Genomic DNA, 17,831 nt, shown 5'->3' on the forward strand with positions numbered 1-17,831 from the left:
TTGATATAATTTGGCACATTTATTTCCAGACCGAATTCAGTCACACATTCCAAATATCATTGAAATCGGACTTATATATCGTGTTTGGAGCAGAAAATACACAAAATCGGCCGAAAATATATATGGGTGCTATATCCAAATCTGAACCGATTTCGATATAATTTGGAACATTTATTTCTAGACTGAATTCAGTAACACATTCCAAATTTCATTGAAATCGGAAAAATATAGCGTATTTGGTACATAAAATACGTGAAATCGGCCGAAAATATATATGGGAGCTATATCCAAATCGGAACCGATTTCGATATAATTTGACACACACATTTCTAGACCGAATTCAGTCAAACATTCCAAATTTCATTAAAATCGGACGTATATAGCGTGTTTGGTGCAGCAAATACGTGAAATCGTGCGAACATATATATGGGAGCTATATCCAAATCTGAACCGATTTCGATATAATTTGGCTCATTTATTTCTAGACTGCATTCAGTCAAACATTCCAAATTTCATCGAAATCGGACATATATAGCGTGTGTGGTACAGGAAATACGTGAAATCGGCCGAAAATATATATGGGAGCTATATCCAAATCCGGACCGATTTCAATATAATTTTGCACACTTATTTGTAGACAAAATTCAGTCACACATTCCAAATTTCATCGAAATCGGACATATATAGCGTGTGTGGTACAGGAAATACGTGAAATCGGCCGAAAATATATATGGGAGCTATATCCAAATCCGGACCGATTTCAATATAATTTTGGACACTTATTTGTAGACAAAATTCAGTCACACATTCAAAGTTTCATCAAAATTGGACCTATATAGCGTGTTTGGTGCAGTAAATACGTGAAATCGGGCGAACATATATATGGGAGCTATATCCAAATCTGAACCGATTTCGATATAATTTGGCTCATTTATTTCTAGACTTGATTCAGTCACACATTCCAAATTTCATCGAAATCGGACATATATAGCGTGTGTGGTACAGGAAATACGTGAAATCGGCCGAAAATATATATGGGAGCTATATCCAAATCCGGACCGATTTCAATATAATTTTGCACACTTATGTATAGACAAAATTCACTCACACATTCAAAGTTTCATCAAAATTGGACGTATATAGCGTGTTTGGTGCAGCAAATACGTGAAATCGGGCGAAAATATATATGGGAGCTATATCCAAATCTGAACCGATTTTTACCAAAAGCAATAGCGTTCTTCCTATGGCTAAAAAAGTTGTAGTCCCCAATTTTCAGCTGAATCGGACAAAAAATGCGACCTGTATGTTGCGAACAAAAATACATGGACAGACGGACAGACAGACAGACAGACAGACGGACGGACACGCATAAATCGACTCAGAAAGTGATTATATGTATATCCTCAAAAGGAACTGTGGGTCTATTTCGTTTCCTTTTGTATGTTACATACAAATGCACAAAGACATAATACCCCTTACCACTGTGTGGTGTAGGGTATAAAAATCAAAAAACCAAAAAAAAAAAAAAATGCCGGAGCGCTTTTTAAATAAATCGCGATTCTAGTTGACATTTTTAGGGTTTGTTTAGGTTTTACGATTTTGCTTGGAAACCGCAAGTCCTATCGGAATAGAACTAAAGAAAATGTTATAGCTATGAAAATTCTCTGCAGGACTGACATTTATGACAATTTCGCAGGTTTTACGGTTATTGAGATATAGAAGCTCCAATGCATTGACTCTATCGCAAGTTTAAGTGTATAATAATCCCACAAAAAATATGAAGATCGAATCATCCGTTTTCGCCGTTAAGTATAAAATTCTAAGACGATCTAACTATGTCCGTCTGTTGTAATCACTCTAGCGCTCGCAATAATTGAGCTAGATCGCTTTTTGCACCCGAGTGTCTTTTTCCAAGGTCATGTCAAGTTCGAAGATAGGCTATAGCCCCAGCGTTGCCGACAGTTTTTGGTCGGAAATCGTCAAATCGTCGACAAAATACTTAAAATCGTCAATATGGCACAAAACTGAGTTTGGTTACCGTTTAATACTAGTTGTTCGCTGATAGTTTTGTCAATTAAACTGACAACTTAAGATATACAAACCACAGCAATAAATCTAAACCAATTTCACTTAAATACCGCTAAAAAACAGCATTAAGATTATATCCCTATGGTTATCAGGTTTGCAGTAATGCAGCAAGGTAATGCTGGGTACACACTGCCAGTTTTGAATGACAGCTTAGCTCAAATATTAGTTGTGTATTTTCTCTTTTTCTGTAATAATTACACCGTCCGACAATTTTAAAAAAATTTTGTTACATTTGAACCGGACTATATACGTTTGAAAGTATAGGAAAAATGGAGTATAATGGTATTTTTAATTTTTCGTTTTCTCATCGTTTTGACCTTTTAGAGGTCAAACAAATTTCAAAGGTCAACATTTTTCAAAAAAATATTTTAAATAGTTGTACTCGTCGTACGATGCTGGTATTGGTGTCATATTAAAGAGGAGAGTATATGCTTTATATAATAATTATAAATTATTGCATTCCAGGATAAAACGAACATTAAAAATATCCTTGAAAAATTAAATCAAAACTGAGCATTTTGGCAGGCGCATATCACCTAAACCGCGAAGAATTTTAATTTGCTCATGGAGGCAAAGTTGTAGCTCTTGTCATAAAGAACATCAATTATGGACAAATGAAATCCACCATCCACATCTCCACGAAACATCGTCAACTTAGGTCCACATTTTGGTACAACCCTCATATAAAGGCACCTCCCGATTTTCGGTATTTTGAGAATTTTAGCTACAGTTTTCGACATTTGAGGTTCCAAGTGGTCACACAACATCTCCAACAAAAACTGTCAACATATGTCCATGTTTTTGTATAGCCCTGTTATATAAATTGTCAACATAGGCCATGTGTTGGTATAGCCCCCATATAACGGTGCCTCCCCATTTTCGGTATTTTGACCGAACTATCTGTAATTTGAAAAACTGTCAACATAGGTCCATGTTTTAGTAGAACCCCCACATAACGGTACCTCCCGATTTTCGGTTTTTTGGATTATAGCTACAATTTTTGACCCCAGTATCTGCAATTCGAAATTTGAGGTTCCCAGTGGTCACATAACTTCTCCACCAAAAAACATAGGTCCACACTTTGATATAGCCCTATATAAGATTCCCGACCGATTGAATTTAGTTTTTATACTTTTTTCGCCCCGGCCCGGCTTTTCATAAAGTAAGGGATAGAAAATTAACTTTAAATATACGATATAAGAACGGCTCTAAGTGTTACTCCTAATTCTCACCTTTAAAGTAGAGAGTAGAGGCTCGGATGGGCTCGAATTGTAGAAATTATGAATGTAAGAGTATATGAAATTTGTAAATGTTACTTGTATATAGTTGGAAAGAACTTAGGAGTCTAACTTCCTGCAATATATAAAAATATCATACCATAAGCTCCATAGTACACAGCTCTGAAAGAGTAAAGAACGCCTTCATATCAGATATTAAAAAAGAAAATTAATATAATATTATAATATTAATATTATATTAACTTTATTTTTGCTATAAATATAGCATTCCATTATATTTTACCGTAGTCGTTGTAGAGAAACGCACCGGATTCAGTTAGTAGGTCTACAATTATATTCTGGCAGATTGATGGACGCGTGAAACAAAAACAAAATTATAAACCCAAGTCCACATTGTGGAGCAGAGTATATTTTTTATATTTGCAATTCCTTCACAGAAAACACATCTATTAACCAATCTTTTTCGTTGTTATTTTCAGATAAATTAAATATACCGCAGATGCCATAAGTAATGTAAAACAAGCTTAAGTGATCAACCCCTATGATGTGTGGAGAGTTTGTTACACCTACCATAAGTGTTCTTGAATTTTCCTTTTTTAATCACACTTCACGTTGTTAAATAAAAAAAGTTAAATGAATAATAAATTTCTTACCCTAAAAAACTAATTGTTGGTTACGTTTTTGTTCATTAATTAAAATAAATATAAATTACTAATAATAAATTGTATAAATTAAATAATGTAATTGGTTACTTGCTTGCTATGAAATTAGAATAAATATAATTTTTAAATTACTAATAAATTGCATAAATTAAATAATGTAATTTATAAAATATAAATAATTGTATATGCCCATATTAGCTGTAAACATGTACTTTTAATTTCGGTTATTAAAATCTTAACTATACTATAATATTTATTATATATTTTTATGTGCTCGGAAAAAATTTACAATATATGTTTTTACAAACTTATGTACAGATTACATGTAGTCCTGATTTTTATAACAATTATGAGCATTAAATTTTTTATATTCATATGATTTTAACTAGCTACATTTTAGTTTAATACTATGTTTTTACAACTTTATTACAGTTCATTGCAAAATAAAGCAATATAATATGTTAAATGTTATTCAAAAGAAAACATACATAAATAATATTTACATAACCATCCATAACCATATATAAAAATTTTAACTTTATTTTATGGTAAGTAACATATGTATATTATCAACTTAAGTCTCCGATGACATTTTCTTCAGGATTGTGACACTTTTTTAAGTTAATCAGAAAAACCACTGTGCTATATAGCACAGTCTTGAAAATAAGATAAAACAATGCAGCACATCATAAAATTAAAGATATGTTTGTGTCGCTAAACAGAACTTAAACGTTCTTTTTTACTTCCCTCTAAAGATCAAAAATCCAATTGATGATGGGTATAATAGTGCTGCCAATCATTTTGTTTGGCGTTGATCGTTTTTAAAGCTTAGCATACTTTCAGGCACAAAGTAAATATAACTTGCAAATTTATGTGAAATCGATTGGCAATACTGCCAGCCACATGTAAATAACGTATTGAATCGTATGATCTCTGAGAGAAAAACAGAAAATAACAACAAAGTTCCACTGTACAAAAATGTCAAATCTTTAACAGTGGAACCACAATATGACGAATGTCCAAATTTTTATGAAATCCTAAACAAAACAAGTAAAAACGAATCAGTCGACTTTGCCGAGGTATACCTGCCTGTGTGAATTGTATCATCTTCATCCCAAAAATATATATATATATATTTAGTTGGTCTTCAGAATTTTGGGCGTAAGAACTTGCCGACAAAGATATGGATTAGGATAAGATCTCAAAAGTTTTGCGAGGGAGATACCTAAGCGTGTGTCTTTGGAAGTGTGTCTTATTTTGGGAGTCATTCCTCTCTATAGGACCATTATACCAGGAAATATGGGCTTGCCCATGGAAAACATCATATCGCTGTAAACTGGGCTACCATCGGTAAATTTTCATACCCTTAACCGCAATTAAACATAAATATTTACCATTTGTGTGGGTGATACCCTAGGGAATGGATAGATAGAGCCCACTTTTGAACCTTAAACTAAACTAAGTTTGGACAAAATATTTCGAGATTCAAAGTTTGGACCAAATCGATTGCTCCGTTTATGACATATTGCCTTAAAAATTTTTAATTTTTCGAATTTTTGTGGGGGAGGTACCGGAAGGAGTTAACCTATAAACACCATCTTTGAACTTCATCTAATATTGGAAGAAATTTTACGATAAGCAAAGTGTGTACAAACGCAGTATTCGGTACGGGAGTTGTCGTGCGCACTAGCCACACACAGGGGTTTTTTTTTACAGTTTTCAGCTCATTTTTTCAAGAAGTATGGACTTGCCACTTAAAACACTTGTAACATCGTAATAGGGGCCTTTGGTGCAAAATCTTGCAAGAAAAATCAAAAAATTCGAGAGGAGGTATCCGGAGGTACCCGAAGGAGTGGACCGATAGGGTCTATATTGGAACATGATCTATGTCTAGTAGAAATATTACGATGTGCATAGTATTTGGATCGAATCGATTTATGCGTTCGAGAGTTACTGCGCACTCCATCCATAATACATGGTGCCGAAGCGGGTTTTTACAGCTTTCAGACCATTTTCACAGGAAGTATGAACTTACCCCTGAAAAATCTTGCACCGTCGTAATGGGGCCAGCAAATACAAGTTGTTACAACAAAAAACGAAGCGATTCGAGAGCAGATCCTAAACTGAACATTTCCGAATTTCCGAAATTTAGTGTGGGAGGTATCCAAAGGAGTGGACCGATGGAGTCCATATTAGAATATCATCTACGTCTGGTAGAAATTTCACGATGTGTAAAGTATGGACCAAATTGCTTACTACCTTTAAGAGTTACCGTGCACACAACTTTTCTGAACATTTTCGAACTTTTTCGGTGGAGGTACCTGAAGGAGTAGACCGATATTGCCCATCTTCGAACTTAAACTAAGTTTGTACAAAATGTTACGAAAGCCAAATCTTGGACCGAATCGATTGATCCGTTCGAGAGTTATCGTGCGCTCCAGCCAGCCAGAGAGACAAACAGACAGACGGACGGACATGGGTAAATCAACTTCAAATTGTCTGAAACACATTTCCTCCAAACATACTTGGGGTCTAAAACCATTATTTCGATGGGGCACATTTTGCCCGTATGAAAGTGTATACCCTTAGCATAAATGCTGAGGTTATAATGACCTACGACAGTTCTGAATGCTTTATATTTACATTTAGATTCAAATTTGTTCTATTTTAGAGGATTTTCAAAATGTTTTGTTTTTTCCTGAGAAATTTTTTGGAACGACCCTAATATTCAATATTTTCTCAAAGACATAAAGTAATAAAGACCTGACAAAATGCATGCAACAAAAAAATGTTTACGAAACTTTGTATAGAAACATTACCTTTAACAGGTTGCAGTTAATTCAAAATCGCAACCAAGGAGAAACATTTCATCTAATGGTATCAGAAACGAAATTTATGAATTCAAGGATCTATTCAAGAAAAATTCTATGTCAATTGGATGGGTAAATTCGGTTAAATACGTAAAAATGTATAAAAGAAAAAAATGTTATATCACCATATCGTGATATAACATTATGTTAAATTCAAAAGCCATTCACTGAAGAATGATAGCAAAACAAATGTCTTATCTTGTTGTATTTATGTCTTTGATTTTCTTTGACATGTAATTTTCAATAACAGCAATGTTGCTTATGTAAATTTGTTGGTAGTTATAATTCATGCACCAACCTTATATAAATCAAAGACATAAATACAACAAGATAAGACATTTGTTTTGCTATCATTCTTCAGTGAATGGCTTTTGAATTTAACATAATGTTATATCACGATATGGTGATATAACATTTTTTTCTTTTATACATTTTTACGTATTTAACCGAATTTACCCATCCAATTGACATAGAATTTTTCTTGAATAGATCCTTGAATTCATAAATTTCGTTTCTGATACCATTAGATGAAATGTTTCTCCTTGGTTGCGATTTTGAATTAACTGCAACCTGTTAAAGGTAATGTTTCTATACAAAGTTTCGTAAACATTTTTTTGTTGCATGCATTTTGTCAGGTCTTTATTACTTTATGTCTTTGTATAAATGTGCCTTGGGAGCCACCTTGGTGCAATATTATGCATCAACGCACAGTGCAAAATATGAGCACTTTAGCGAAACTTTACTAATAACTTTTAAAGGAAAAGGTGTAGATTACTAAAATTTTGCACAAAATTTTCTTATATTAGTGGACAGTGTGGGGCTCAAATTGAGCCACATAGACCCGCGTTTTTACGTTTTACATTCATTTTTCAATCGATTTTGATGCAAATTGGTATATTGAGTTTTCAGCGGATAGAAAACATATGTACAAAATACTTTCAATATAGGTTCGCGTTTTGGAATAGCCCCCACATACCGGGTTCCCTCATATTGGGTATTTTAAAGGTTAAAGACAAAAATTGCAGCCGATTTTGATGCAAATGTAAATTGTAAGATGTTAGCGAATAAAAAACCTCCTCACACAAAAGCTGTCAACATAGGTCCACTTTTGGGTGAAGCCCCACAACCCTACACATCTATTAAGGAGTAAAATGTCAATATTTTTTGTTTTCATTTGTATCTATAATGTTTATTGGTCCATTCAGCAGGTCTGTACCATTAATTGTGTTAATAATGTCTTTCAGATCAAGTTCAGGTATGCACTGCATTACAATTTTTAACGTATTTTGCCATTTGCACCGCAGCATCTAAAAATGTTGCACTATATGTAAATCACCAACATTTAGATGTCAAAACTATGAAAAATTGCGAGAGGTTTCTTAATTTTTTAGAAATTATCATTGTTAGAAGTAGTGAGTCCATTTCTTCGAAACACAGTCAACAATGGCGTTCATTGTCGCGTTTACCTTCCACTTTTGGAAAAAGCAACTGAATGAAATTCCCGAAGTCTTTTTAGAAAATCTTGAATATCTCCAAAGACCGCGCGATACCGCAGCAGTTTTATAGCTTTTCGAACAGAGGAGAATCCAATCTTTCAGATTATTTATATCTTAACACGTGAATGTACGGAAATCACTTTTGAGATGTCCACGGAAAATAAAAATTTATAATTTTGAAAACTTCAAAAAATCACTTCTTTCCGACTAAAATTGCACGAAAACAATAAGGGTTTTTTGCATTGTTTTAAAGTGTAAAATATCATAATTGTTTTGTAAAATATTATGAAAAACAAATCATGGCATACTGACATACCATTTGTCCGCGCGCCACTGCATTTTTTTAATGAATCAAAAATACATTTCTTACAAAAAAAAAAAAAAATATTAAACAAAAGTGCAACTTTAAGTGCATTTTTTAGTCGTTTCGTGCAGTAAATCGGCAAACTGAGTATGGACCATTTGCAGTGGAGTACTTAGCTAACGAATTCAATAAAAGTTTAATTAATTTAATGTACTTTGAAAATCCCTTAAAGTTCCACTAAACTTCCAAATTTCGCACTGTGCAACGGTGGCAAAATACCACTCAGTAATGTTGGCGACATTTCCTGAGTATTTCAGCCATGTAAAACTTCTCTGCAAGTGATGTCCCTTCCGGGATGTTTGTGGAAAAAATATTATATAGAAGTTGTTCAGCGGGTAAAAAAATATCTCACTTATCTGATCATAACGGACATAAAACACAAACACATTAATGTTTAGATTCACAAAGCGAGTCGCCCATTAATATTTTAAAACAATTCCCCTAGGAAACTAATTCTTCGCGACTCTTGCTCTGTTCCAAAACCTGTAAAAATCTACTATTTTTGAATTTTTGTCAAATTTATAAAGGAAAAAATGTTACAATTTCGAAAATAGTAGGCTCTTGCAGGTTCTGGAACAGAAAATTTACCAGATTCTTAACTTGCATTTAATACCGCTGATTTGAGAGAAGCAGATCAACACCTACCCCCATTTTTTCTATTAGACAAAGCTCATATGACATTCAATATTATATAAAATACCCGATACATGATAAAGGGATAAAAATGACAAAGGATATTCGAAAGAATAATAGACTCAACATCGTAATATATACGGTTTATACTTTACGCTGATCTCCTATTTAACTATGTATTTGAAAATAAGAAAATATTTTTAATGCCAATCTAGCAGAAACGATGAAAATACTTAGTTCAAGGTATGAACGCACACTTCTCTCGGTATACTCCTACAGACAAGGGATGTTAGTGACTATAAATTTGACGCCTAAATTAAGCTGAGGGGTATTTTTGACACCACTGCATATGTAATATTTTCTGGCTTGGGAGTCGAAAGCGGACATTCAGTGTGCAAGACGGAAATGCTTACCATTGCACCACTGCACAGTGGCCAAATTTACGAAAAACCTGGCCAAAAATCGAAAAAAATTGTATCAATTTACGCTAAATTTCCTAAATAAAAGTAAACAATTACGCAGTTTGGTATCTTCTACGCAGCCTAGAGCACCAGGAAAAACATTTTCCTGTTTTTTAATGCGTTTTTGTCACACTTAAATCACTATAACTTAACCATTTGTTAGCCGATTTTTAAAAATTATGGCTTTTTCGAAATCCATGATTTTCGCTTTTTAGATAAAAAATAAGCTGTAAATTTCCATTGTGGAATAAAAGAAGTTATGTCCGTTTAAAGTTGAAAATCCAAGAAACCCCGTTTTTCACTACATTTGCCGTTATAAAATCAAAAAACGAAGTGACCCAAAGAAACCGTAGGTATTTTCGTCTTCCATGGACTCCCACAATACCGAATTTATGCATCAAAACCCCTGCAAATTTTCACTGTAGCACAGTGTAATTGATGTCGGTACTTGTTGATTTTTTATATGTCAATTTTCACAATCTATATATATAAAATAGAAAAATGTTTGTATGTTTGTTTGTTTGTTTGTTTGTTTGTTTGAAATTTATAGACTCAAAAACCGCTGAACCGATCTTGCTGAAATTTTCAGGGTATATTACTACATCGCCTGAAAGTAACATAGGCTATACAAAGTTTCGAAATTCCGCTCTGATCCGGAGATATAGCATCAGAATCGGAGGTACCTCCAAAAAATTTAAACTTTGTATGCAAATATCTATAGAACGGTTACAGATACAGACTCCAAATTTGAAATGTGTGATGGATTTTAGCCTAAAAATAAATGTGCCAAAATATATCGAAATCGGTCCAGATTTGGATATAGCTCCTAAATATATTTTCGGCCGATTTCATGTATTTGATGCACCCAACCCACTATGTATGTCCAATTTCAATGCAATTTGGAATGTGTGACTAAATTTGTTGTAGAAATGAGTATGCCAAATTATGTTGAAATGGGTTCAGATTTGGATATAGCTCCTATATATATTTTCGGCCGATTTCATGTGTTTGATGCACCCAACCCACTATGTATGTCCAATTTCAATGAAATTTGGAATGTGTGACTAAATTTGTTGTAGAAATGAGTATGCAAAATTATATTGAAATCGGTTCAGATTTGGAGATAGCTCCTATATATATTTTCGGCCGATTTCATGTATTTGATGCACCCAACCCACTATGTATGTCCAATTTCAATGAAATTTGGAATGTGTGACTAAATTTGTTGTAGAACTGAGTATGGAAAATTATATTGAAATCGGTTCAGATTTGGAGATAGCTCCTATATATATTTTCGGCCGATTTTATGTATTTGATGCACCCATCCCACTATGTATGTCCAATTTCAATGAAATTTGGAATGTGGAACTAAATTTGTTCTAGAAATGAGTATGCCAAATTATTTTGACATCGGTTAAGATTTGGATATAGCTCCTATATATATTTTCAGCCGATTTCATGTATTTGATACACCCAACCCACTATGTATGTCCAATTTCAATGAAATTTGGAATGTGTGACTAAATTTGTTGTAGAAATGAGTATGCCAAATTATGTTGAAATGGGTTCAGAATTAGATATAGCTGCTTTATATATTTTCGGCCGATTTCATGTATTTGATACACCAACCCACTATGTATGTACAATTTCAATGAAATTTGGAATGTGTGACTAAATTTGTTGTAGAAATGAGTATGCCAAATTATATTGAAATCGGTTCAGATTTGGATATAGCTCCTATATATATTTTCTTCCGATTTCATGTATTTGATGCCCCATAGACGCTATGTATGTCCAATGTGTAACTAAATTTGGTGTAGAAATAAGTATTGAAATCGGTGTTGATTTGGCTATAGCTCCCATATTTATTTCAATGAAATTTGTGCGGTATCTATATCCATAAAAGGGGAAAATGTTTGTTCGTTTGTTTGTTTGAAGTTTATGGACTCAAAAACCGATCTTCCTGAATCTTTCAGAGTATATTACCACATGGCCTGAAAGTGTCACAGGCTATATAATTCTTAAAAATTTCGCCCTGATCTGGAGATATCGAAAGGTACCTCCAGGATCGAAAGGTACCTCCAAAAAATGTAGACTTTGTATGCTGATATCTTACGAACGATTATCGATACAGTCTTCAAATTTGGAATGCGATGTGTGTCTAAAAATAAATTTGCCAAAGTAATTTGAAATCGGCTCAGATTTAGATATATATTTTCGGCCGATTTTGTATGCCGAATTCCAATGAAATTTGGAATGTGGACGGAATTTATTGAAGAAATAAATGTTCCAAACTATTTTGAAATCGGTTCAGATTGGGATATAGCTCCCATATACATATATTTTCGGCCGATTTCATGTATTTGATGCACCCAACCCACTATGTATGTCCAATTTCAATGAAATTTGGAATGTGTGACTAAATTTGTTGTAGAAATGAGTATGCAAAAATATATTGAAATCGGTTCCGATTTGGATATAGCTCCCATATATATTTTCGGCCGATTTCATGTATTTGATGCACCAAACACGCTATGTAAGCCCACTTTCAATGAAATTTGGAATATGTGGCGGAAATTGGTCTACAAAACAAATTGGTAAATTATATTGAAAGAATTTCAGTCAATAGAATTTCAGGAAATGCACGAACGTACAAATCCATTGATACTGTGACAACTGAAGACCACGCGGTTACCTATCCAGTTGAATTCCTAAATTCGTTGGATCTTCCAGGCTTTCCACCACATAATTTAGTGCTAAAAGTTGGTGTTCCTATTTTGCAATGGTACAAGGTTAACAGTAAAAAACTACATAACTATTTAATTGAGGCAATGATTATTACTGGGAAGTATATAGGTTCAGATGTACTGTTGTTGCTAATAGCAACAGAAACGCCCTTCAATTTTAAAAGATTGCAGTTTCCTGTACGTTTGGCATTTGCAATGACTATAAATAAATCCCAAGGACAGACTTTTCGTGTATGCGGCCTAAATTTAGCATGTTCTTGCTTTTCTCATGGTCAGCTCTACGTTCCATGTTCACGTGTTGGTAGACCGGCCGATTTGTTTGTTTACGCTCCTGAAGAAAAAACAAAAAACATTGTATATCCTAAAGCATTACAATAAATACTTTACTTTAAATTTTTGAATTTGATATCTTTCCGATTTCAAAAAATCCGTAAAATTTCAAATGCATATCAATCTAAAGGGGTAGCAAAGCGCACCGGGTTCAGCTAGTAAATGATAAAAATAGTTGCGAGTAAGATCGAGTTGGGCCGTGTACCTTATCATTTCATAAAAAGGGATGTGTTTTTATCAATTTCCATCAAAACATCCTGCATATATTTGCACTTTTCGTTTTATGTCATATTTTGTCTTGCAGATCCAGAATGTCAGAATATAGTATAGGGCCACTTTCTGGCGTTTGGGTACAATTAAGAGTTTTGATGTATTCTAAGACCTATAATAAAATTTTATGGCGAACAAATTTCTAGAATATATTGATTTGATTCCATCACATTTTACAGGAGATTTTAAGGATTTGTGAAAAAAGGGACCAAAAAGACCCCTTTTATGACTCGCACGATGGTTAATTTTTTTAAGAAAACTATTCCTCGCATTCATCTCAGTAAAGCTGCCAAAGACATTATACACTTAAAGAGCAAGGATTCCAAGTGATCTTAACTCAAACATTTCCAAAACTGTAGAAATGGTAGAAGTTTGCAACACTATTTTAGTTTCTTGGTATTTTGGTAAAATTGATACCGATATTTCCTTGGTATGTAACACAAATAGAGATTTCATTTCTTTAGTGCCTTATAGTGAAATTTAGTGGAGAACATTTTTGTTTTCGACGCCATTCTTCTAAAATGATGCTTTGTATGACAATTTTGCCAAAAACCATATCAAGTACGCCCTTAACCCTAAAACGTGTTTTTAATTTTACATATTTCTGGAGTTTTGGTGTATTCTAGGATCTATAGTAAAAATGGAGGGCGAACAAATTTGTATACTGTTTTGATCTGATACGATCAATATACCCTTTTAATGACCGTCGGAGGGTTAAAAAATATGAAAATGAAACCAGCGACACCGAAAAACATAAGATCTCAAGGTTTTGTCTAAGTCCATTAATTTTTAGAGTTTTGGCCAGGTTTTTCGTTAAAGTGGCTGCTGTGCACTGTGGCATTCACACTTACACTATTGCACTTACTTTCCTATGGCAGCTATCAGCTGAACATTACATCTTTTGTATACATATATGAATCGCACAACTGTTTGGGTACGGTAGCTTCCAATTTTTATCTATAACAAAATTTTTTCTGGAATGTAATTCTTACCCCTTAAAAATTAACAAAAATGCAGCCTCCAATTCTTCCGATTAGATTGAATAATATTTCTCAAAATATCAAAAATTTAAAGGTGCCATTGTATGACGATATGCGATAATTTCCTAAAAAGAAGCAGGAAAGCTAAATTGTAGCTAATTCTATTGGCGGGGGATATAGAAATAATGGCATCTATTTTAGATAAAAGGATCATCCGATTGTATGAGTGAATGTTATCGTCTGAAACTAATAAAACAGAAGACCGCAGTACTTGGAATTCTACACTTTAATTGAGCTCAAGAACAGGTGTTTCGTTATATTAACAATTGGTGAACTGTTAGGTTAATATTTTATAATTTATGTAATTTTCTCCCAACAACAACATTTAGAATGTTCAACGCAGAAACTGTAATTCACAATTCGCACGTCATAAAAAATAAAATGTAATTTTATCGGCGTTCCACTGTAAAAGAATTTGTATTTTTGTACAGTGGAACCTCGATGGTAATTTTGGTTTTGGCCTCAGAGATCATGTGGTTCAATAGATGGCGTTATTTTCATACATTTGCCAATGCTGCCAACTATTTTAATGTCAAAAACAATCTAGTATATAAAGCTTAGCATACTTTTAGGAGCAAATACCGATTTCTAGATTTTGACTGGAAATCTGTTGGCAACAGTGGCAAATACATGAAAATAGCGCCATCTATTGAATCACATGATCTCTGAGACCAAAACCAAAACTACCAGCGAGGTTCCACTGTACAAAATTACCATTTCGTTTACAGTGGAACCTAAATATGACGAACATCTTTTTCAATGAAAATGCATGTTATGAACAACATTTTTATGTTCAATACCTTAATAGTCTCTCATGTGCCTTGGACTGTATTTGATGCTTTAAAATTTTATTTATTTTTAATAAAGAATAAAAACAAATTTTAATTTTTTTTCTGAGATTATCTCATCCAATTATAATTTTTATTCGAGATTTATATAAAGAGATACATCAGTAATTAAATTCTACAAATAAATGTGTGATAGAAATAACATAAGACCCCTCAAGGGCAATTGTTTATAATAAAAAAGAGTGTTTTACATATAAATTAAAATTTTGAATTGTTTCCCTTTTTGATAATGATACTTGTTGTAGGGTTTCAGTGTGGGTGTGTGGTTATTATTACATGGACAAATAGAGGGGAACTTAGAAAAAAACAAAAAACAATATTTTTACATACATATATAAGACATTCTTTTTTCAAAGCAAGGAAAACATTTCAACTACATAAAACAAAAAAATAAAACAATAATAAAAACACAAAATTTTACATAAAAAATAAGAAAATAGTTTTGTAATAAAAATGGTAAAATTTAATAAAAATATAAGTTTTCAATTTTTTTCGAAATAAACGAGATTTAAAAACAATTAATTTGATTCAAGTTTTGTTGTTTAAAAAAAATAATTTTGACAAAATATTTAATTAAATTGTCTCTTAATTGTTTGTTTGTTAATTTTAATATTTTTTAGCTAAATTTATTAAGAAACAAAAAATTACAAATCAATTTAATAATTATTCTATATTATTTGTTAAGCTTAGAGCTGTTACAATTAATTTTCTTTTTCACTTTTTCGTAATAATAATTTTTTTTCAACTTTTTTTTCATTGTGTTTGTTTTTTCATTTATATAATAAGGTACAATTTTCTTTATACAAAATTTACAATTAATCAATTTATATTCATTTATGATTTTCTGCCATTTTTTAATTTGTTTCACAGGTTCTTGTTTGTTTTCATTCCAATGGGATTTCTAAACGCAGCTTTTTTCCATTTGAAATTATTGGTCATTTCTATGTTCTTTGCGTTTTATCTTCAGAACTTGATGACATGTGACGTGATGATGTCTTCTTAAGGGGAACTCTTACAAAGGTGTGCAGTTCTTGTTCATCCCCCTGGGGAGACGACGACGATGAAGACGCTGTCTTTTGTCGCTGCTGTTTTCGTTGTTTTTTATCTATATTAATTTTTGTATTTTTATCAAATAATTCTAAGTCAACTTCTTCGGCATCGTCATCATCTTCAGCAAGAGTTGGCGTTTGAGTTTGGCATTTTTGCATATCTCTTTCGTAGATTTCTTCTTCATCTTCTTCTTCGTCGTCGTAGTATTCGACTGTTTGATCTTCATCCACTTCATCGTCATCCTCATCATCAATATTGGCCTCAGCATCTACTTTAAGTAATGTACTTGAGGAGGTTATGCGATTTCTTCGCCGACTATTGGTGGGTACTTTATTGTAGCGTATGGTTTTACGTGCCGCTTGATTACTTGAACGCTGTAATTAAAAGAAATGAAGAAAAAAATAATTATTTTAACCAATTTAAGCATTAAAAAAATCTAAGTTTTAATAAATTATTTTTTGAAGGAGGGAGGGTTTAATTGAAATGCTTCTAGCAGCATTGGGTATTTTTCGACTAATAAATAAGTAATCAAATAAATAAATAATAATTTAAAGGTCCAAGTATAGAAAATCTTAATCGGTTATAACAACTTTATCGATTATAATAACTTTTTATAGTATTGACATCTGTCGTAAAATTCCGTAACTCATTTTTCGAGTTACCGACAAATATCGGTAAAATTAAAATGCTTATAATTTCGGTAATTAACGAAATTTTTCGGTAAGTTAACAACCAAAATAAGTCCTACCGACAACAAAAGTGTTGTCAACTTGTATTAATACTTTTAATTCACAATTTTGCGTTTTAATTTTAACGATTTTTGTCGATAACTCGAAAAATGAGTTACAGAATTCCTATACTGATTTCTTCAGGAAAACGTTACACGAAATTCAAAACGGAATATAAATGACACCAAACAAGGCATATTGATTAATATTGATCTATTTATGTTACCTTATTATCGCTACTGTAGTCACTCACTATATACCTGCTAGATAAATAACCGAACGGAAACCAAATTTCCTAGCATATCAGTATGATGAGCTTGGCCGAACCAACCCTAATAACCCAAAAAATAGTAAAATGACATTTGAAGTCGACAGCGAGAGAGCATACACGATCATCTGAAGTGTTGCAACATTGGAATCAGAAATAGTGGATTGAGGTCAACGGTCAAGTCACTGTCGGAACTAATGAATAAGAAAGATGGGAAATCAGTTGCGTTAAGGGACGCCCCATTGACTGACCCAAGTGATGCGCAAATTATATTAATACGAGGAGCACTAAAAAACCTTCTGGTCTAGGTAACTCGCAGTGTCGCCGCAGAGTCATTTGAAATTTTTTTGGAAAGATTGACAGTTTTTATCCTAAGCGTACTCAGTTTGACATATACTTTGCGAAAAAAATGGTATTTACTTGTGAACATTTTCGTTCGAAAAATTTTCACAACTTTCGACGTGGATAATCACGGCAAGAGCGCACCGATCAAACTAAATCTTGTATGTCGATAAAGGACCATCCTATTGGAACTGGTTCAATGAATTCTATCGTGGCGGACACTCGCTAAAAAACGAAGGTCGTATAAAAACGGCCGTTGTGCCAGAAAAAATTAAACTGTGCGTGAACGGATAATCCAAGATCGCCATGTTAAATACCGTCAGCTATACACATCCTTGGGTATTTATTCCACCAACTACTACAACATTCGATATTGCATGAACATCTGGCCGCAAA

General features: G+C 33.0%; 1 protein-coding gene across 19 annotated transcripts in view; it reads right to left on the bottom strand.

Annotated features, from left to right (window-relative positions):
* Positions 1-15,752: 15,752 nt before the first annotated feature.
* Fur2 (furin-like protease 2) overlaps positions 15,753-17,831 on the bottom strand; it is a 719,646-nt gene continuing 717,567 nt past the window's right edge. For all 19 annotated transcript variants that reach the window (XM_073976168.1, XM_073976161.1, XM_073976169.1 and 16 more), the window contains one exon: positions 15,753-16,471. In XM_073976168.1, the coding sequence (XP_073832269.1) occupies positions 15,989-16,471 (483 nt within the window). In that variant the 3' untranslated portion in view covers positions 15,753-15,988. The remainder of the gene's footprint in view (positions 16,472-17,831) is intronic.

The sequence above is a fragment of the Musca autumnalis genome, unplaced genomic scaffold (assembly GCF_047663935.1).
Source record: "Musca autumnalis isolate F117 unplaced genomic scaffold, ASM4766393v1 scaffold_3, whole genome shotgun sequence".
NCBI classification, from domain to species: Eukaryota; Metazoa; Arthropoda; class Insecta; order Diptera; family Muscidae; genus Musca; species Musca autumnalis.